Source organism: Salvelinus fontinalis, chromosome 2 (genome assembly GCF_029448725.1).
Source record: "Salvelinus fontinalis isolate EN_2023a chromosome 2, ASM2944872v1, whole genome shotgun sequence".
NCBI lineage: Eukaryota > Metazoa > Chordata > Actinopteri > Salmoniformes > Salmonidae > Salvelinus > Salvelinus fontinalis.
In genome coordinates, this window is record NC_074666.1 from 8,202,912 (window position 1) to 8,226,708 (window position 23,797).

The 23,797-nt window shown below is 44.4% G+C and overlaps 1 protein-coding gene across 1 annotated transcript in view; it reads right to left on the reverse strand.

Moving 5' to 3' along the window:
• The window catches only part of LOC129811217 (integrin alpha-1-like), a 110,582-nt gene that overhangs the window by 22,027 nt on the left and 64,758 nt on the right, over positions 1-23,797 (reverse strand). Inside the window, exons 3-15 of the mRNA XM_055862380.1 lie at positions 19,669-19,781; positions 17,832-17,920; positions 15,172-15,286; positions 11,740-11,867; positions 9,977-10,125; positions 9,412-9,562; positions 7,979-8,153; positions 7,562-7,635; positions 5,806-5,950; positions 3,675-3,817; positions 2,330-2,473; positions 878-1,138; positions 601-731 (exon numbers count right to left, since the gene is read on the reverse strand). Of these exons, the coding sequence (XP_055718355.1) occupies positions 601-731; positions 878-1,138; positions 2,330-2,473; positions 3,675-3,817; positions 5,806-5,950; positions 7,562-7,635; positions 7,979-8,153; positions 9,412-9,562; positions 9,977-10,125; positions 11,740-11,867; positions 15,172-15,286; positions 17,832-17,920; positions 19,669-19,781 (1,818 nt within the window). The remainder of the gene's footprint in view (positions 1-600; positions 732-877; positions 1,139-2,329; positions 2,474-3,674; positions 3,818-5,805; positions 5,951-7,561; positions 7,636-7,978; positions 8,154-9,411; positions 9,563-9,976; positions 10,126-11,739; positions 11,868-15,171; positions 15,287-17,831; positions 17,921-19,668; positions 19,782-23,797) is intronic.

The following is a 23,797-nucleotide window of genomic DNA, read 5'->3' on the forward strand; positions in this document are numbered from 1 at the left end:
TTGGAGTTTTTCACATAGCCCTTGGTCAGCTAGGCCTGTTCCAGCTGAAACTGAGTGGGCGGATCCCTGGTCCCTGTGGTATGAAATGTTGGCTCAACTCCAGAAGAGAAGAGAAAGAGAGGAGAGGACAGGACAGGTTCCATGAGAGAAGAGGAGGAACAGGGGTTTGAACAAGGAGAGGAGGGTGTTGTTGGCTCAACTCCAGAAGAGAAGAGAAAGAGAGGAGAGGACAGGACAGGTTCCATGAGAGAAGAGGAGGAACAGGGGTTTGAACAAGGAGAGGAGGGTGTTGTTGGCTCAACTCCAGAAGAGAAGAGAAAGAGAGGAGAGGACAGGACAGGTTCCATGAGAGAAGAGGAGGAACAGGGGTTTGAACAAGGAGAGGAAGGTGTTGTTGGCTCAACTCCAGAAAGGGACACAGCTGTATAAACCAAAGTGACAGTCTTTGATAGATGAGATAATGTTATAATACAGTTTTGTGAGATGATATTTGAGGTTACTGCTATTACTAATAGTTCAAGTGGAGTGTGTGTGTGCGTGAATGTGTGTGTGTGTGCATGCGTGTGTTTGATACTGAACGCTGAGGCACTAAACACTCACCAGAACAGAGAAGCCCCTCCCAGCCCTCCGATGGTAATGTCTATAATTCCGTCTCCGTTCAGATCCATGACTCCGTGGATCGACTGGCCAAAGAACTTAGTCTTCACCCCGTCTCCAGGGCCTGGGATACGCTGAAACCACACCAACACACACACTTTCAGAAGGCTAACATTAACGACTCTCACTTTTACTGTGTACTCTTAATACTGTAATATTGTAATCTTACTGTAACTTACTGTAGAACAGTCGGAGAACACATGGTCTTGTCCTTCTTTACCTGCACATATTTTTCCTTGATGGTCTTCTTGGCTCCATGGTAGACGTAGACTGCCCCTTTGTGGTCGTTCTCCAGTGGCGCCCCAATGGCCACGTCCCGGTTCCCGTCCAGGTCCAGGTCACTGACCTCTGCGATGGCGGTGCCGAAGCGGGCGCCACACGGGCCGTTGGTGTTGACGATGGTGCAACCGTGGGAGTGGGCCGAGGTACAACACGTCTGGTTGTCTGGCTTCAGCGTGGTCTGGTGCTCAAATAGGCCATTCTAGGTAGGAAGGGAGGGAGATGGAGAGACAGAGAGAGGGGGGGGTATAGAGAACTGTTGAGTAACAGATAGATGTTTGGTGCACATCCTTAGACTGCTGTGTCTCTGTCCCTTCATACTATAACACACAGATATATAATTCAGCAGGCTGAAGAAATTCAGCTTGGCCCCTAAAACCTTCACAAACTTTTACAGATGCACAATTGAGAGCATCCTGTTGGACTGTAACCCCGCCTGGTACGGCAACTGCAGACTGTTAAAAAGCCATCACTAGCCAGCTACCAACCGGTTACTCAACCCTGCACCTTAGAGGCTGCTGCCCTATATACATAGCCATAGAATCACTGGTCACTTTAATAATGAATCACTGGTCACTTTAATAATGTTTACATACTGTTTTACTCATTTCATATGTATATACTGTTTTCAATGCCACTCCAACATTGCTCATCCTAATATTTATATAATTGTTAATACTTCTTTTACTTTTATATTTGTGTGTATTGTTGTGAATTGTTAGATAATACTGCGCTGTTGGAGCTTGGAACAGAAGCATTTCACTACACCCACAATAACATCTGCTACATATATGTATGAGACCAATAAACTTTGATTTGATTTGATTTTAATTGTATTTCTATGATAACACACATACCCCCAAAGTGCACCAACAATATAGTAGTAAAGTTAAATAGTTACATTAATTATATGACCGTTTGAACATTATTTACTACCTGTCCCAGACCTGCTGTTTTCAACTCTCTAGAGACAGCAGGAGTGGTAGAGATACTCTCAATGATCGGCTATGAAAAGCCAACTGACATTTACTCCTGAGGTGCTGACCTGTTGCACCCTCGACAACCACTGTGATTATTATTATTTGACCCTGCTGGTCATCTATGAACCTTTGATCATCTTGGCCATGTTCTTTTATAATCTCCACCCGGCACAGCCAGAAGAGGACTGGCCACCCCTCATAGCCTGGTTCCTCTCTAGGTTTCTTCCTAGGTTCTGGCCTTTCTAGGGAGTTTTTCCTAGCCACCGTGCTTCTACACCTGCATTGCTTGCTGTTTGGGGTTATAGGCTGGGTTTCTGTACAACGCTTTGTGACATCAGCTGATGTAAGAAGGGCTTTATAAATACATTTGACTGATTGATTGATGAATTTGGTCAACAGAGTACACCACACACCGCATTGAGTTTGTAGACGTAAACCTGTCCCTGTTCCTCCCTCTCTGGGCCCATGAACATAGGAGCTCCCACCAGCAGGATGTCTGTGTAGGAGTCCTGGTCAACATCCACCGTCTGGAGCACGCTGCCAAAGTAGGAGCCAATCTACAGGAGATAAACAGAGGTCAATGTAGGAGACAATCTACAGGAGACAGATGGAGGTCAAAGTAGGAGACAATCAACAGGAGACAGATGGAGGTTACAGTAGGAGACAATCTACAGGAGACAGGCAGAGGTCAAAGTAGGAGCCAATCTACAGGAGACAGATGGAGGTCACACTACGTTATAATCACTCAGCCTGAAATAGAAACGCGGTGTGAGATGCTTTCATTTAATTAAGCTATAATGTCAGAGGGGATGTGGTATGTGGTATATACACTGAGTGTACAAAACATTAAGAACACCTGCTCTTTCCATAGACCAGGTGCAACTCAATATTAGGAAGGTGTTCCTAATGTTTGGTATACTCAGCGTGGAGTGCAACGTGGAGTCAATCAAATGTATTTATAAAGCCCTTTTTACATCAGCCCATGTCTATACAGCGCTGTACAGAAACCCAGCCTAAAACCCCAAACAGCAAGCAATGCAGATGTAGAAGAACGGTGGCTTGGAAAAACTCCCTAGAAAGGCCGGAACCTAAGAAGAAACCAGGCTCTGAGGGGTGGCCAGTCCTCTTCTGGAGTGCCTGGACACAGCCCTTAGCCATGGTATATTGTCTCATATACCACAGCTTTAAGCCACTCAGCATCCAGGGCTTGAACAACCCAGTTTATAATATAACTAGGCAAGTCAGTTAAGTTAATTCTTATTTACAATGACTGCATACCCTGGCCAAACCTGGACGACACTGGGCCAATTGTGCACCACTCTACGGGACTCCAAATCACAGCCAGATGTGATACAACCTGGATTTTAAACAGGGACTATAGTGACACCTCTTGCACTGAGATACAGTGCCTTAGACCACTGCGCCACTCAGGAGCCCACTATAATCTTAACCTCTACTGAATCTCAAACTAAGGTAGAAACACGATATGAGCTCATGCCTTGACATCAGGGACCTAATCTGAATTTTATACTTTCAAATACAATTAGGGACCTAATTGTAGTATGTCAGTGCATTTCTATCTAATGTATACGAATTATGTCCTCAACCAGTTTGTGTCGCGGTGGTTACAGAATGTATAGTCTCTTCCCACACTGCGGTGTCTAAACCTAACCCATGAGTTTGGCAAAGCAACCTACATAATGTAAAGATGTGTATTATGATGATGGTGGAAGATTGGTGAATGACAACTGAACACACCTGCTCTCCTTTCAGTACTTGTGTGACTGTGATGATTTCCCCATCCAGTTTGTACACGATGACTCTGCCTGTGTGGTTGTACCGCGGTGCTCCTGTGATGTATAATACACCATTAGGGGTTGAGGCTGACTGTACGGCATAACCTGCAGGGAGGGCAGACACACACACACATATTAGAGCAGTTTATGATCGCAGCTTAAGGACAGAGCATGTCCCTATTAGTGGGTTATTTTAGTGTGTCTTCCTCCTGGCATTAGTTCACTTTAGTCTGTGACCTTGGGACTATACGGTTCTATGTGCGCAAAGCATAGTTCTGAGATATTGAGCATACATGTTTTCACATACCAGATCTCAGAACTGTTTTGTAGTGAATTCTTCTTTCTTAACCCATTAAGGTCCTCACCTAAAGTGCAGAGTATCAAAATCCTGAGACATTTGTAAATCCGTTTTTTTTCGGGGGGTGTAATCGCAGATAGATCCTTATGGCTCTGAAATTCAATCTGGGTTGAGCCATATGGTTCTATTTGACACTTCTGAATTAGACATGTCTGTTTTCAAGAAAACTGTAGCTATTTGAATCCAGAAATGATAGAATAACACTATTTTACCACGATAGAGTCAGAACACATCATCGAATACATAAATAAATGCATTATGATCATCAGACAAATTACTGTTATCACTGAACAACGATGTGAAAACAGGGAGATGGCAAAGACGTGTTCTGATTGGTCCGTCTGTATTTGTTCAGGCTTGTGATTGAATTGCAGATAAAAACTTATAGCGCCAAGTTCAAATGAGTTTATGCAGACAGAACTTTCTAGTAAAAAATAATTTTACCTTAAAATGTACTTTAAAAAAATCTAACTTCACAGATATGAATAAGCATCTCAAGATCACTTATAGGTGACTAAGACATTTTTGCCAATAATGTCAGCTAGAACCTTATAGTCCCAAGATCTCGAGGAAGCAGTAAAACATTGAAGAACAGAGAGGAGTGTGTGTGTGTGTGTGTGTGTGTGTGTGTGTGTGTGTGTGTGTGTGTGTGTGTGTGTGTGTGTGTGTGTGTGTGTGTGTGTGTGTGTGTCACAGTGTCTGTGTGTGTCACAGTGTCTGTGTGTGTCACAGTGTCTGTGTGTGTCACAGTGTCTGTGTGTGTCACAGTGTCTGTGTGTGTGTGGTTCATTCTCTGAGCACTGTACCGAAGAGAGTTTTTAATGATCTGCTGTAACTCTGCCAGTGTTTGAGTTTGTTTGAAACGAACAACCACACAGATTGTTCTCGATGACACTTTAATTCAATAACATTATTCTTGAATCCCTCACAGCGTCTTCACTGTGGCCGAATGCCCCTTGTGCCCCCTACTGCTGGTCAGGTGTATTTATTTGAATGATAGGTATGATGTGCAATGAATGGATTGCATTTTAAGGTCGAAATGTGAAATTAATATGGTTGATTTTTAAGGTTTGGGAGAAGTGCAGTGAATAGTGCCACTTTTTAGGATGTCAACATAAATTAATGTATTTATTTTAATTTTGTCTTGCCTTTTAATCATTATATGTGTTATTGTTTTAACCATCAAGGACCACTTTGGAAACAAACATTTTAATTAATACTTTTAATTGATGTCCTCTGGGTCCACATTGTACATTTTGTTGTATCGGTTTGTTACCCAAAGTAAATTCAATTCAATTCAAAAAGTACTAGTGGGTGAGGTGTGCTACTGTTAACCCTGTGTGTCTGTTATTTCAGTTAGAGTATAAGCATGTCAGCATCCCAAAAGCCACCCTTTTCCCTATATAGTGCACTACACTTGACCAGGGCCCATAGCACTCTGGTCAAAAGTAGAGCAATATAAATGGAACAGGATGCCATATGGGATGCAGTCCATGTTTCTGTCTATTTCAGAGTAATGGTGCTGGACCTGTGCTGTTTATACAGGAGCTGGGAGGCACTAAGGACTTGCACCACTGTCCAGTTTCCAGTGCCAGTACAGGTTGTCATTGGACCACTGTCCAGTTTCCAGTGCCATTACAGGCTCTCATTGTATCACTGTCCAGTTTCCAGTGCCAGTACAGGTTGTCATTGGATCACTGTCCAGTATCCATTGCCAGTACTGATATGTACTTACCCACGTACCCCGCCAGGCTCTCCTTCCTCTCATCCAGGGGGTCTTGGAAGTCTGCGTTTAGAGGAACCACGGTACCCTGGTCGGTATGCATCACTACTGTCCCGTTCCACTCATACGCCCCCACAGCACCCAGCATCACACCTTCCTACGAAAGAGAGAATTAGTGAATGAATTAATGCCTTTTTATTTAACAAATGTAAATACATACTGAGTAGCCACACGTGAGTACAACAATAAAGTCAGATACAAAATTCAATAAAGTCAGATAAGACAACTTATTTCCATTGTGGTCCTCGTTATTAGACAGGCAACAGAATGACAAGCGCATAGAGATACTAGGCAGCTCATCTCCTGTCTTTGTAATGGCGTCTTCTGTGACAGCATTGGCAGCGCCATTGAGGGCCTCTATCCAACTCTATGGGACAGCTATGCTACAGCACAGGAAACATGAAGAGATCCCACAGGAAGTGGAAAAGTCTCAGTGGAGTAGAGCTAAATGGGACCAGAGTCACAATGCACCGTGTCAAGAAGACTCTTTTGCGGTAGATACAGGAAGACAGGGTAAAGTATTTCACAAGAGGGAGATGTTCTTTGAGTATGAGTGAGACTGGGGTTGGACACAGGGCTTACCATAAGTGCCATGGGATCTTTAGTGACCACAGAGATTCAGGACACCCGCTTAACATCCCATCTGAAAGACAGCACCCTACACAGGGCACCGTCCCCAATCACTGCCCTGGGGAACTGGGACACGAGGAAAGACTGCCTCCTACTGGCCCTCCAACACCACTTCCAGCAGCATCTGGTCTCCCATCCAGGGACCAACCTTGCTTAACTTCAGAGGAAAGCCAGCAGTGGGATGCAGGGTGGTATGCTGCTGGCCCGGTATGTCTGGGTCTATAAACATTGCGTAAGTGATATGAGGCATGGGCAGGGGAGGAGAATGCAGGGGAGGAAAGGTCAGGGGCCCTGATACAGCTTCAGCTGGGAGTGACGGTGTTTATACTAGGTGACGTAGGAGGAGGGGGAGAGAGAGACAGAGACGAAGGAAGAGAGGGGGAGAGAGAGAGAGACAGATAGAGCCGGAGGGAGAAAAAAAGAGAGAGAGAGAGCGACGCAGACTCAGGAGGACTGGAGGAGAGCATGTTTGCTCACACTCTGATGAATGCACCCAAAGTTTGGACATCCTTTCACAGAAAATACATATATTTTTAGTTCTTCCCTCTCTTCCCCCATAGCACAGCACAGGTCTCTCTGGGCTGAGAGAGAAAAGAGGGTCCTTACGTCTCCAGAACATTTGTTGGATCACAGTGAAACAGGGATAGATGAGATGGTGAATGACAGATAACACAACATACACCATCGTTCTGTACTGTATCTGACTGGAGGCGATCAGTGTGCAGTAACACATTCACAAACATGTGATCTCCTATAAACTGATCCCCATGGTAATATGCTGCACCCTTTAGCCCAGTTGACAAGTAGGAGTTAATACATTATTAAAATAAAGTATTTTGAAATATATATTTTTTAAATAAATTCTTGCAACTATTGCCTCTGGGGGTTTTGGTTTTTGGGAAAGAAGACTTGCATATTTTAAAACCCTTTTTCTTTGAACAGTGTAGGGCAGTGGAGTGCAGGGGTGGAAACAGGAGAAGAGGTGCGGGCACTGAAACTATCCTGGATTACAGTTAGAGTTAGTATGAGTTAGTTAGTAGGACAGAGGAAAGGAAAGCAGAGATAGAAACAGACTTACTTTAGAGGTGTGGGCACTAAATCCAGCCTGGGACATCTCCATCTCAAAAGACGAAGTGTAGTTACCTGACGTTGCTGTGGAAAGGACATTCACATTGATCGGTTATTACATTATTACATGGTTTTGTTATCACAATGGGTATTAAAGACCATGTAGAGATGATATGAATCTGGTCAATTTCTCTGATCAATTTCACCAGTATTTAGGCCTGTAGAGAGGAGGAAATCTAGTGTAGAGGTTAGCATTGGGCTTCAAGTACTGTCGCCCTGACCCAGAAATGCCTTGGCTTTTTGGGTCAGTAGTATTGATGGTGCTTATTGAATGATGATGTGCTATAGTGAGTAGGTGAGAATTAACACAGCCCTTTTTATCACCGAGTTCAAACATAGAACGTGATTAATGAGGGAGTCATCCTACCCTCCAAGGCAAAGATCCTGCTACCCAGGGCGTCTACGATGTTCAGCAAGGCAAACTCATCCGACACGTTGAAGAAGTGATCTCCCACAGGATCGCTGGAGATCGACTGGATCTCCTCAATGAATTTCTTCACCTCCTTGATGCTTCTGTTGTTCCTGTTGTAATCACCAAGCACCTAAAAACATATATTTATGTTTTATTTATCTAAACATTTATTTATTTATCCTACATTTTAAATGACGATATCAAGTCTGAGAAACAGTACTTAATATATACTGAGTATACAAAACATTAAGAACACCTGCTCTTTCCATGACATAGACTGACCAGGTGAATCCAGGTGAAAGCTATGATCGCTTATTGATGTCACCTGTTAAATCCACTTCAATCAGTGTAGATGAAGGGAAGGAGGCAGGTTAAAGAAGGATTTCCTTAGCCTTGAGACAATTGAGACATGGATTGTGTATGTGTGCCAATGGACAAGATAAAATATTTAAGTGTCTTTAAACGAGGTATGGTATTTTTTATTTATTTAACCTTTAAGATAATTTAACCTTTAAAATAAGAACAAATTCTTATTTACAATGACGGTCTACACCGGCCAAACCCGGACGACGCTGGGCCAATTGTGTGCCGCCCTATGGGACTCTCAATCATGACCGGTTGTGATACAGTCTGGATAAAAACCAGAGTGTATGTAGTGACGCCTCTAGCACTGAGATGCAGTTCCTTAGACTGCTGCGCTACTCGGGAGCCCACTCGGGAGCCCACTCGGGTATAAGGTGCCAGTCGCACCGGTTTGTGTCAAGAACTGCAACGGTGCTGGGTTTTTCATGCTCAACAGTTTCTCAAGTGTATCAAGAATGGTCCACCGCCCAAAGGACATCCAGCCAACTTGACCCAACTGTGGGAAGCATTGGAGTCAACATGGGCCAGTATTCCAGTGGAAAACATATGTAGAGACCAGGCCCTGATGAACTGAGGCTGTTCTGAGGGCAAAAGGAGGGGGGTGCTACTCAATATTAGGAAGGTGTTCCTAATGTTTGGTATACTCAGTGTATAGAATGTGGTCCATGTTAGAAATAGGACTTGAACCCATAACCCTGGTCCTGCCGCGGCTGGAAAATTCCCAGTTAGAGGATTCCCTTCCTGCTTATTCTCTCCTGATTCCAGGATTTCTGGAAAACTTTTTTGGGAAAGTTTTGCAACCCTTATCCTACCTTATCCTACCTGCACCAAGCTAGCGGACCATCTAAAATAGGTGATGGATGGTGTGTTTATTTGAAGTATGTCAAAGGACCTGGATGTGAGCTTGTCCTGACTACAAGGTCTGTTACAGCTCTGCTCTCACTGAGGTGAGGAATATGATGGATGAGGTATGGTGGTCATTGAGGTATTATGGCCTTACACTTTTGAGATGGCCTCATACTCACAGCGATACCGAACCTCTCGATATCGTCCTCCTCGCATTCTTTGATGACCTTGTCGAGGTTATAAAAGTCATGTGACTCTCCGTCCGTCACAATTATCATGACCTTCTTGACCCCCGGCCGCGCCCCTCGCTCCACAGTGAAGGCCTCTTTCCTGAAGGGACAACAGGGTCGATCAGAGGTCAAATGTCAAAGGTCATGGCATAAGTAGTGACATCCCTGTGATCATGAGATGTGAAAAATAGCATTTTACATCAGATCTAGTACAACAAAGGAAAAATTGTGTTTCCGCGTTCAGGACACACAAACCATTAGGCATTACAATATTTAATTTAATTGTATATCTATGACGCAAACACCCATTAATTCGAGACATTAAGAGAGAGCAACACCTTGAAAATACTTCATTCATTTTCACTCACTTCACACACAGTACAAGAAATAGACATGCTTAATTAACTGATTGGAACATTCAACTCAACTGAACTCAATTCAATTAAGTGGAATTGAAGTAAATTGAGCAGGACTAAACTGGACCAGACAACCCTGGTTTACTGTTGTACTGTACCTTGCAGTGTCAATTCCCAGGGCGGTCATAGTCTTGAAACCTGTTTGCTGGGGAAGTTTCTCCACTTTGGCCAGGAGGGATTGAGTGGTATCAAACTGGCTGAGGTTGACATTGTGAGTGACTTCCTCTCCATACGACACAATACCCACCTGGAACAGAAATCTTATATTCAGACAGACGGACACTCACTCCAATACTCATCTCATCTTACTCACTCTCTTCCCTTCAACCTCCTTTACCCACATCTCACTCTCTCCAATTCCCTCTTTTCTAACTGTCCCTTCATGTGACACACTTCAATGCTCCGAGACAGTCTGGTTTGGGAGTATTTGTGGTTTGGTCTGGTGATTCTAATGTGATGTCATTCTCTTTATAAAGCAGGGAGGATACTTCTCCGGCTATGGAATATGTGATCTACAAAGGGAGAACTTCATAGGACAATATTTTCCAGCGCCGCACAGAGGAAAATGGTTATTCCACCATTAAACTAAACCACTGTGAACCAGCTCCTCTCCAGGGTCCGGGGTATTCTGAAGAGGAATCTCTACATAATGCCCGTGGACATTAAACTAATAACAGTATGGATGATGATTTAACAGTGGTTATTGTCAGACTAATGAACAATGAATAGATGATCACAATAATCATAGAACTCAAAAGCAAGACGGTGACATACTACGCTGTTAAAAAATGAGAAGATAGTGAATTGCATCAGTAGAACGTGACGACCCAGTTTGTCAGTGGAATGTGACGACCCAGTTTATCAGTAGAATGTGACGACCCAGTTTATCAGTAGAATGTGACGACCCAGTTTATCAGTAGAATGTGACGACCCAGTTTATCAGTGGAATGTGACGATCCAGTTTATCAGTAGAATGTGACGATCCAGTTTATCAGTAGAATGTGACGATCCAGTTTATGAGGTTAATGAGCTGGTGGTTCTTTATATCCTCTCTATTTCCTTCCTCTATTCTCTATTCTATCCTCTATCCTAACCTTCTAAACCTATATTCTCTATTCTATCCTCTATCCCAACCTTCTATTCCTCTTTTCTCTATTCTACCCTCTATCCTAACCTTCTAATCCTCTATTCTCTATTCTATCCTCTATCCTAACCTTCTATCCCTCTATTCTCTATTCTATCCTCAATCCTAACCTTCTATTCCTCTATTCTCTATTCTATCCTCTATCCTAACCTTCTATCCCTCTATTCTCCATTCTATCCTCTATCCCAACCTTCTATTCCTCTTTTCTCTATTCTACCCTCTATCCTAACCTTCTAATCCTCTATTCTCTATTCTATCCTCTATCCTAACCTTCTATCCCTCTATTCTCTATTCTATCCTCAATCCTAACCTTCTATTCCTCTATTCTCTATTCTATCCTCTATCCTAACCTTCTATTCCTCTATTTTCTATTCTATCCTCTATCCCAACCTTCTATTCTCTATTCTGTTCTCTATATCAACCTTATATTCCTCTATTCTCTATTCTATCCTATTTCCTTACGTTCTATCCCTCTATTCTCTATTCTACCCTCAATCCCAACCTTCTATTCCTCTATTCTTTACTCTATTCCTCTATCCTAGCCTTCTATCCCTCTCTCATTCATGGGCCAGAGTAGTTGATACTGTGTTCTTAAAGGGTTCTTTGATGAAAACGTTCTACCTGTTTGGAACCATAAATGGTTCTTCTACAGTGACAAAGTGGACCTTCATCTAAGGTGTTACCCATGTTTTCTAGTGTACTGAAAGGAGAAATCACCTGGGACAGTTTAGCTCCAATTTCGATATTCTTCAGAAACTTGACCAGGAATTCAATGATGCTGGTCCAGGGCCAGATACTGTTGGAGCCGTCAAGAACCATGACAATGTCAAGCTCTTTGGCACACTCTGCAACACAAGAGGGGTTCAAATAATGGGGCAGTTATTATTGGTGTAACACAACCAATATACAGTATCACATATCACATACAATGTAGAAGTCCGTTAAAGAATATTACATGTGTGTTTTGTACATTATTGTTTAAACTATAGTTGACAGTTGACAACAGTTTTGACAATAAATGCATTAAATAGTTGGTTTGTGCTGTGGAGAGAGATGGAGAGAGGAGAAAGATGGAGAGAGGGGGAGAGAGGTGGAGAGAGGAGGAGTGAGGTGGAGAGAGGGGGAGAGAGGTGGAGAGATGTGAAGAGAGGTGGAGAGAGAAGGAGAGAGGTGGAGAGAGGGGTGAGAGGTGGAGAGAGGAGGAGTGAGGTGGAGAGAGATGGAGAGATGTGAAGAGAGGTGGAGAGAGAAGGAGAGAGGTGGAGAGAGGGGTGAGAGGTGGAGAGAGGAGGAGTGAGGTGGAGAGAGATGGAGAGATGTGAAGAGAGGTGGAGAGAGAAGGAGAGAGGTGGAGAGAGGTGAAGAGAGGTGAAGAGAGGAGGAGAAAGATGGAGAGAGAGGGAGAGAGGTGGAGAGAGGAGGAGTGAGGTGGAGAGAGGTGGAGAGATGTGAAGAGAGGTGGAGAGAGGTGGAGAGAGGTGGAGAGAGGAGGAGTGAGGTGGAGAGAGGTGGAGAGAGGTGAAGAGAGGAGGAGTGAGGTGGAGAGAGGTGGAGAGAGGTGAAGAGAGGTGGAGAGAGGAGGAGTGAGGTGGAGAGAGGTGGAGAGAGGTGGAGAGAGGTGGAGAGAGGAGGAGTGAGATGGAGAGAGGTGGAGAGAGGGGTGAGAGGTGGAGAGAGGAGGAGTGAGGTGGAGAGAGGTGGAGAGAGGTGAAGAGAGGTGGAGAGAGGAGGAGTGAGGTGGAGAGAGGTGGAGAGAGGTGAAGAGAGGTGGAGAGAGGAGGAGTGAGGTGGAGAGAGGTGGAGAGAGGTGGAGAGAGGTGGAGAGAGGAGGAGTGAGATGGAGAGAGGTGGAGAGAGGGGTGAGAGGTGGAGAGAGGAGGAGTGAGGTGGAGAGAGGTGGAGAGAGGTGGAGAGAGGTGGAGAGAGGAGGAGTGAGATGGAGAGAGGTGGAGAGAGGGGTGAGAGGTGGAGAGAGGAGGAGTGAGGTGGAGAGAGAAGGAGAGAGGTGGAGAGAGGGGTGAGAGGTGGAGAGAGGTGGAGAGAGGAGTGAGATGGAGAGAGGTGGAAAGAGGAGGAGTGAGATGGAGAGAGGTGGAGAGAGGAGGAGTGAGGTGGAGAGAGGGAGAATGCTACAACACAGCTCTCCCATCTAGTCCCTCTGAGACCTGTAAAAATATTTTTTACTTATATTTTATAAGTAATGTAATGGACATGCCTTTTAAGTGGTATGCTGGTATGGATATTGAAACACATTCACAGGCTACATTAGAACCCACTTAGAATTCATGTCCATTACTGTGCCTAAAACTACAGAGTGGTGAGGAGCTGTGGAGTTCACTGTACTGTTTACCTTCACTCACTGATCCCTCAGTGTGGAGAGAAGACAGAGATTACAACTCACTAAACTCGGTCCTAACTTGGGCATGCATGGGGGAGTTGAGAGACCGGATAGTAGTTTACGCTAAGCGGAATGTTCTTATGTACACAAGTGATGTCTCTCTCTGGCCACGTGGCTCTGAGGTGTGGGAGTGGAGGGATGCTCAGAGAGGAATGGAGAGTGTTGGGGCGGGGTGGAGAGAGATGGTGAGTAGAGGTTTGAGGGATAGTGTTTCTCTGGTCTGTGTTTTATTTATAATTTTTTATTTAACCTTCATTTAACTAGGCAAGTCAGTTAAAAACGTATTATTATTTACAATGACGGCCTACCAAAAGGCAAAAGGCCTCCTGCGGGGACGGTGGCCTGGGATTAAAATAAATAAATAAATACAATATAAATATAGAACAAAACACACATCACAACAAGAGAGACACAACACTACATAAAGAGAGACAACAACATAACAGCAAAACATGACAAAACAGCATGGTATCAACACAACATGACAACACAGCATGGTATCAACACAACATGACAACACAGCATGGTATCAACACAACATGACAACACAGCATGGTATCAACACAACATGACAACACAGCATGGTATCAACACAACATGACAACACAGCATGGTATCAACACAACATGACAACACAGCATGGTATCAACACAACATGACAACACAGCATGGTATCAACACAACATGACAAAACAGCATGGTATCAACACAACATGACAACACAGCATGGTATCAACACAACATGACAACACAGCATGGTATCAACACAACATGACAACACAGCATGGTATCAACACAACATGACAAAACAGCATGGTATCAACACAACATGACAACACAGCATGGTATCAACACAACATGACAACACAGCATGGTATCAACACAACATGACAACACAGCATGGTATCAACACAACATGACAACACAGCATGGTATCAACACAACATGACAACACAGCATGGTATCAACACAACATGACAAAACAGCATGGTATCAACACAACATGACAAAACAGCATGGTATCAACACAACATGACAAAACAGCATGGTATCAACACAACATGACAAAACAGCATGGTATCAACACAACATGACAAAACAGCATGGTATCAACACAACATGACAACACAGCATGGTATCAACACAACATGACAAAACAGCATGGTATCAACACAACATGACAAAACAGCATGGTATCAACATAACATGACAACACAGCATGGTATCAACATAACATGACAAAACAGCATGGTATCAACATAACATGACAAAACAGCATGGTATCAACATAACATGACAAAACAGCATGGTATCAACATAACATGACAACAACATTAAAATGTGTTCTGTGTTCTGTGCCTTGGGGTGGAGGGATGTTGAGAGGAATAGAGGGTGTAGCAGCACGGTTGCTCATGATTGACTTCGAAATTAGACGTCCATCCATGTCTTAAGGACATTGAGAGACGCCTTCAAAGCCCGCCACTAGGGGCAGTGTTGAGCGCGATGTAATTACCATCAAGTAGGCTTGGGTTTTGCTAGGGTGCTGTGGATCAGGATGGCAGATGGGCGTAAGCCGCGAACTCCGGCTCCGAGGGTCATGTGTTTAATAACCCTAACCCAATCCCAAACCTTAACCATTAACTTAACCAATTGGAATGAATGCCTAAACTTAACAGTGTAGTTGTTTCTGTGTGTAAAGGGAGGAGTGTGAGGGGTACTATCGTCTAGCTAGAGTTAGGGCGAACTTGTACCTTGCACAGCCGGGGCGATAGAGTTGAGCACCTGGAAGGTTGAGCTGACGTTGGTACAGACCCCAGAGATGTACGTCTGCTGACCACACATGTAGCCATACTGGGGACCACAGGCCTGGAAGACAAGACCACACACGTGCGCACACACACACTTGTCACGGCAGGATCTGAAACAGGGTTTGCCACAGGAAAAACCTTAACTCTTAGCCCAATAGGAAATGGTGTTTCATTTGGACTCAAAGTAACTCAAAGTAACTGTCTCTCTGAAGTACATGATCTGATTGGTTAAGACTCTCTATTCAACAGTCCTTATATGAGCAGTGAGGTATAAGCCCAGTAAAAAGGCAGAGGGGAAAGTTCTGGTCAGACCCGGGCCTTGTAATTAATCTCTTATAATGTCATCATTATAAATACTCAGACCCATCCATTCATTTAGAGAGAGAGAGAGAGAGAGAGAGAGAGAGAGAGAGAGAGAGAGAGAGAGAGAGAGAGAGAGAGAGAGAGAGAGAGAGAGAGAGAGAGAGGAGAGACAGACAGACAGACAGACAGACAGACAGACAGACAGACAGACAGACAGACAGACAGACAGACAGACAGACAGACAACTGTACAGTGTGTGTGATATATATGTCAGCTCTACATACAGTAACAACTGTACAGTGTGTGTGATATATATGTCAGCTCTACATACGGTAACAACCGTACAGTGTGTGTGATATATATGTCAGCTCTATATACAGTAACAACTGTACAGTGTGTAATGTATATGTCAGCTCTACATACAGTAACAACTATACAGTGTGTGTGATATATATGTCAGCTCTACATACATTAACAACCGTACAGTGTGTGTAATGTATGTCAGCTCTGCATACAGTAACGACCATACAGTGTGTCTGATATATATGTCAGCTCTACATATAGTAACAACTGTACAGTGTGTAATGTATATGTCAGCTCTACATACAGTAACAACTGTACAGTGTGTGTAATATATATGTCAGCTCTGCATACAGTAACGACCATACAGTGTGTCTGATATATATGTCAGCTCTACATATAGTAACAACTCTACAGTGTGTAATGTATATGTCAGCTCTACATACAGTAACAACTGTACAGTGTGTAATGTATATGTCAGCTCTACATACAGTAACAACTGTACAGTGTGTGTAATATATATGTCAGCTCTACATACAGTAACAACTGTACAGTGTGTGTGATATATATGTCAGCTCTACATACAGTAACAACTGTACAGTGTGTAATGTATATGTCAGCTCTACATAGAGTAACAACTGTACAGTGTGTAATGTATATGTCAGCTCTACATACAGTAACAACTGTACAGTGTGTGTAATGTATATGGCAGCTCTACATATAGTAACAACTGTACAGTGTGTAATGTATATGTCAGCTCTACATACAGTAACAACCGTACAGTGTGTCTGATATATATGTCAGCTCTACATACAGTAACAACCGTACAGTGTGTGTAATGTATATGTCAGCTCTACATACAGTAACAACTGTACAGTGTGTGTAATGTATATGTCAGCTCTACATACAGTAACAACTGTACAGTGTGTGTGATATATATGTCAGCTCTACATACAGTAACAACCGTACAGTGTGTCTGATATATATGTCAGCTCTACATACAGTAACAACTGTACAGTGTGTCTGATATATATGGCAGCTCTACATACAGTAACAACTGTACAGTGTGTAATGTATATGTCAGCTCTACATACAGTAACAACTGTACAGTGTGTGTAATGTATATGTCAGCTCTACATACAGTAACAACTGTACAGTGTGTGTAATGTATATGTCAGCTCTACATAGAGTAACAACTGTACAGTGTGTAATGTTTATGTCAGCTCTACATACAGTAACAACCGTACAGTGTGTGTAATGTATATGTCAGCTCTACATACAGTAACAACTGTACAGTGTGTCTGATATATATGTCAGCTCTACATATAGTAACAACTGTACAGTGTGTAATGTATATGTCAGCTCTACATACAGTAACAACCGTACAGTGTGTCTGATATATATGTCAGCTCTACATATAGTAACAACTGTACAGTGTGTAATGTATATGTCAGCTCTACATACAGTACAACTGTACAGTGTGTGTAATGTATATGTCAGCTCTACATACAGTAACAACCGTACAGTGTGTGTAATGTATATGTCAGCTCTACATATAGTAACAACTGTACAGTGTGTAATGTATATGTCAGCTCTACATACAGTAACAACTGTACAGTGTGTGTAATGTATATGTCAGCTCTACATACAGTAACAACCGTACAGTGTGTGTAATGTATATGTCAGCTCTACATACAGTAACAACCGTACAGTGTGTGTAATGTATATGTCAGCTCTACATACAGTAACAACCGTACAGTGTGTGTAATGTATATGTCAGCTCTACATACAGTAACAACCGTACAGTGTGTGTAATGTATATGTCAGCTCTACATACAGTAACAACCGTACAGTGTGTGTAATGTATATGTCAGCTCTACATACAGTAACAACCGTACAGTGTGTAATGTAAATGTCAGCTCTACATAGAGTAACAACTGTACAGTCCACTGGCTCTTGCAGTCCAGGGCTGACATCTACATTGTCAAGTGTCCTCTTACCAGAAAGCCTCCTTGAGGGTTGGTAATCAGCGTCGTTCCCATGGTCATGTTTTCCTTGACTTCGTGTAAGTTAGGGATTGTTGTGTTTTCTGGGAAAATATGGAATAAAGTCAATGAAAGAAAGAAAAAACAGCTGCTCAAATTCCTGTATCATTTTCCCATAGAAAGACAGACAGACCAAATCTCAAGCCCCTCTTTAACCCCTCCGGACTTCACTTTTAACAATGTGCACTATTGACATGTAGTTATTTATAGGATCGTTCATTACTTGAGCTGTGATCTATCTCTACAGTCTTCATATTTTGTTTTCCAGCATAAATACTGTAGTCTGGTAAGAGCATGACTCTAGCTATGCCAGGGTTGTGGGTTTTGATTCCAGCTGGGCTCACTGATACTCAAATGTATGCATGCTCTCTGTTGTAAGCCTGTTAGGGTGAACGTGTCTGCTAAATGGTATATCCTCTATGTATAATTACATGTTTTCTCTGTCTCGCAGCATTTTTTTAAAGTAATCTCATCACTAATCATGTAGGCTACTCTCATTATGTACTTTCTCTCTGTAGGTATTCTCATATTCACATAATTCACATCACCTCCAGTGGCTGAAGAACAAAGCGGCCATCCAGCTATAGGACAATACAGCCATTGTAAGACTGGCACTGTATATGACCAGATTGTCATGTGGAGGACAGATATCCTTATCTCTTACAACCTTTAGCAGGTTATACATAAACAATGCATTTTCTACAGATACCAAAACAACAGATAATGTTCATGTTAAATATATTTAAAATTATATCATGTACCCCAAATGTAATTGATTAAATTCCATTAAATTGATTTAGTAATCCTACTAAGCTCAACCCATGGGGCGGCGCACAATTGGCCCAGCGTCGTCCGGGTTAGGTGAGGGTTTGACCGGGGTAGTCCGTCATTGTAAAATAAGAATTTGTTCTTAATTAAGTGACTTTCCTAGTTCAATAAATGTTCAATAAAATCAATAATAAACCTTGCCTGCTGGAAGTGAGTCAGTATCAGGCTTGGGGTCAAATCCATTTCCTTTCAGTCAATGGAGTTTCCTTCCTTAATTTACTTTACTGAAATGGAATTGACCCCAACCTTGTTCAGTATTGAGTCAGCATCATTAGAAGGCCAGAAGCTGAAGCATGAAGCAGTGGAGTGGAGTCATATTGGTTATCTGGTTAGTTAATGATAATACAGTTGTGAGTGGATGAGAAGAGACATTAAAATCCTGTTTATGTAGTGTCTTCCTGTTCTGCTGTCGTGCTGCTGTGCTTCACGTCCTGTCCAGCACACTGCCAGGGAGGGAGGGAGGCAGGGAGTCCCAGACCAGAGCAGCACACCATACAATATTAGAGGCTATGCCTTAGATCAGCTAGTGCTAACAACTGGATCAGCTAGTGCTAACAACTGGAGGATCAATAACGCAGTTTCATTGACACACAAATACACACACACACACACGTGCGCACATATGCAAATGAAAACACACACACACACACGTTTGTGTAACTATCCTTGTGGGGACCAACCCTAACCCTTAACCTAACACCAAACTTAAACCTAACCCCTAACCCTTACCCTAATAGTAACTCTAACCCTAGTTAGTTAAAACAGGTCAGTAGTTAAAACACACACATGCAGACACACACACACACACACACACACACACACACACAAACACACACAAACACACACACACACACACACACACACACACACACACACACACACACACACACACACACACACACACACACACACACACACACACACACACACACACACACACACACACACACACACAGGTTCTCACCAGGCAGCTCCAGTTTGATACATTTAGGGTTTGGTCCTTGACCCACACGGCATTTGTAGACATCTCCAGTCCGTTTGGCTGGCTGGCCGGCCAGGGGAGAACCAATCAGCACCCTTTTAAGAGAGACAGAGGAGAGAGGTTAGCAGACTATTCCATACCCCAGCCACCATAAATTTGACAGGATTTGGTGACATTGTAAGCAACAACTGGAGATCACCTCATGACCAGGGCTTGAATTTTTGGTTTTCTCACTAACAAAACACTTTATAAGAAAATGTATCTGAAAAAGTGCCATGGAAAGTATACATTTGAACAATTAGGCCTACGATGTTTACTCATCATTACTTTGTTTACATGTTCTGAGTGAGTAACCCACACTCTGCGTTGCAATACAGCTTGTTAGCTGAGTGCAATAACAAACTCCAGCTGGGCTTGGTTCTTTCTCAGAAATCTTTTGGAGTAGGATACGAGTCTAAACTATGCTAGTTATCTGCTAGCATGTAAACAGTCCGCTAATTAACATTCCACCCTCCTAATGGCCCCTGATCACCTAAAGAGGGAGCCAGCAGAGGAAAACACACACACACACACACACACACACACACACACACACACACACACACACACACACACACACACACACACACACACACACACACACACACAACCATCTGAGAGAGAGAAAGCTGTAATCATCTCAGATCTCACAGCTACAGTTACATACTGTAAAGACATCTGTGCCTGACCCTCACTGACCTAGAACTCTGTCCAAGCACACTGACATAGCACACTGACCTAGCACTCTGTCCTAGAACTCTGTCCAAGCACACTGACATAGCACACTGACCTAGCACACTGTCCTAGCACACTGACCTAGCACACTGTCCTAGCACACTGTCCTAGCACTCTGTCCTAGCACACTGACCTAGCACACTGTCCTAGCACACTGTCCTAGCACACTGACCTAGCACACTGTCCTAGCACACTGACCTAGCACACTGTCCTAGCACTCTGTCCTAGCACATTGTCCTAGCACACTGACCTAGCACACTGACCTAACTGTCCTAGCACACTGACCTAGCACACTGACCTAACTGTCCTAACACACTGACCTAGCACACACTGTCCTAGCACACTGACCTAGCACATTGACCTAGCTGTCCTAGCACACTGACCTAGCACACTGTCCTAGCACACTGTCCTAGCACACTGTCCTAGCACACTGACCTAGCTCACTGACCTAGCACACTGACCTTGCACACTGTCCTAGCACACTGACCTAGCACATTGACCTAGCTGTCCTAGCACACTGACCTAGCACACTGTCCTAGCACACTGTCCTAGCACACTGTCCTAGCACACTGACGTAGATCACTGACCTAGCACACTGACCTAGCACACTGACCTTGCACACTGTCCAAGCACACTGACCTAGCACACTGACCTTGCACACTGACCTAGCACACTGACCTAGCTCACTGACCTAGCTGTTCTAGCACACTGTCCTAGCACACTGACCTAGCACACTGACCTAGCTCACTGACCTAGCTGTCCTAGCTCACTGACCTAGCTGTTCTAGCACACTGTCCTAGCACACTGACCTAGCACACTGACCTAGCTGTCCTAGCACACTGACCTAGCTCACTGTCCTAGCACACTGACCTAGCACACTGACCTTGCACACTGACCTTTCACACTGACCTAGCTCACTGACCTAGCACACTGACCAAGCACACTGTCCTAACACACTGACCTAGCACACTGTCCTAGCTGGCCTAGCACACTGACCTGGCTGAACTAGCACACTGACAAAACATACTGTCCTAGCACACTAATCTAGAACACTGACCTAGCACACTGACACAGTACACTGTCCTAACTGTCCTAGCACATTGACCGAGCACACTGTCCTAGCTGTCCTAGCACACTGACCTAGCAGACAGACATAGTACACTGTCCTAGCACACTGACCTAGCACACTGACCTAGCGCACTATCCTAGCTGTCCTAGCACACTGACCTAGCACACTGTACTAGCACACTGTCCTAGCACACTGACCTAGCACACTCACCTAGCACACTGACCTAGCACACTGTCATAGCACACTGACCTAGCTGTCCTAGCACACTGTCCAAGCACACTGACCTAGCACACTGACCTAACACACTGTCCTAGCACACTGTCCTAGCACACTGACCTAGCACACTGTCCTAGAACACTGTCCTAGCACACTGACCTAGCTCACTGACCTAGCTGTCCTAGCACACTGTCCTAGCACACTGACCTAGCTCACTGACCTAGCTGTCATTGCACACTGTCCTAGCACACTGACCTAGCACACTGACCTAACACACTGTCCTAGCACACTGACCTAGCACACTGACCTAGCACACTGACCTAGCACACTGTCCAGCACATTGACCTTGCACACTGTCCTAGCTGTCCTAGCACACTGTCCTAGCACACTGACCTAGCTCACTGACCTAGCTGTCATTGCACACCTTCCTAGCACACTGACCTAGCACAATGACCTAGCTGTCCTAGCACACTGTCCTTGCACACTGACCTAACACACTGTCCTAGCACACTGACCTAGCACACTGTCCTAGCACACTGACCTAGCACACTGACCTAGAACACTGTCCTAGCACACTGTCCTAGCACACTGTCCTAACTGTCCTAGCACACTGTCCTAGCACACTGACCTAGCACATTGACCTAGCACACTGACCTAACACACTGTCCTAGCACACTGTCCTAGCACACTGTCCTAGCACACTGTCCTAACTGTCCAGCACAGTGACCTAGCACACTGTCCTAGCTGTCTTAGCACACTGTCCTAGCTGTCATTGCACACTGTCCTAGCATATTGACCTAGCACATTGACCTAGCACACTGACCTAGCACACTGTCCTAGCACACTGACCTAGCACACTGTCCTAGAACACTGTCCTAGCACACTGACCTAGCTCACTGACCTAGCTCACTGACCTAGCTGTCCTAGCACACTGTCCTAGCACACTGACCTAGCACACTGACCTAGCTCACTGACCAAACTGTCCAAGCACACTGTCCTAGTACACTGACCTAGCACACTGACCTAGCTCACTGACCTAGCTGTCCTAGCACACTGTCCTAGCACACTGACCTAGCACACTGTCCTAGCACACTGACCTAGAACACTGACCTTGCACACTGACCTTGCACACTGACCTAGCTCACTGACCTAGCTGTCCTAGCACACTGTCCTAGCACACTGACCCAGCACACTGACCTTGCACACTGACCTTGGATACTGACCTAGCTCACTGACCTAGCTGTCCTAGCACACTGTCCTAGCACACTGACCTAGCACACTGACCTAACACACTGTCCTAGCACACTGACCTAGCACACTGTCCTAGCACACTGACCTAGCACACTGTCCTAGCACACTGTCCTAAGACACTGACCTAGCACACTGACCTAGCACACTGTCCTAGCACACTGACCTAGCTCACTGACCTAGCTGTCCTAGCACACTGTCCTAGCACACTGACCTAGCACACTGACCTAGCTCACTGACCTAGCTGTCCTAGCACACTGACCTAGCTCACTGACCTAGCTGTCCTAGCACACTGTCCTAAGACACTGACCTAGCACACTGACCTAGCACACTGTCCTAGCACACTGACCTAGCTCACTGACCTAGCTGTCCTAGCACACTGACCTAGCTCACTGTCCTAGCACACTGACCTAGCACACTGTCCTAGCACACTGACCTAGCACACTGACCTAGCACACTGTCCTAGCACACTGACCTAGCTCACTGACCTAGCTGTCCTAGCACACTGTCCTAGCACACTGACCTAGCATACTGACCTAGCTCACTGACCTAGTTGTCCTAGCACACTGACCTAGCACACTGTCCTAGCACACTGACCTAGCACACTGACCTAGCACACTGTCCTAGCACACTGACCTAGCTCACTGACCTAGCTGTCCTAGCACACTGTCCTAGCACACTGACCTAGCACACTGTCCTAGCACACTGACCTAGCACACTGACCTAGCACACTGTCCTAGCACACTGACCTAGCTCACTGACCTAGCTGTCCTAGCACACTGTCCTAGCACACTGACCTAGCAT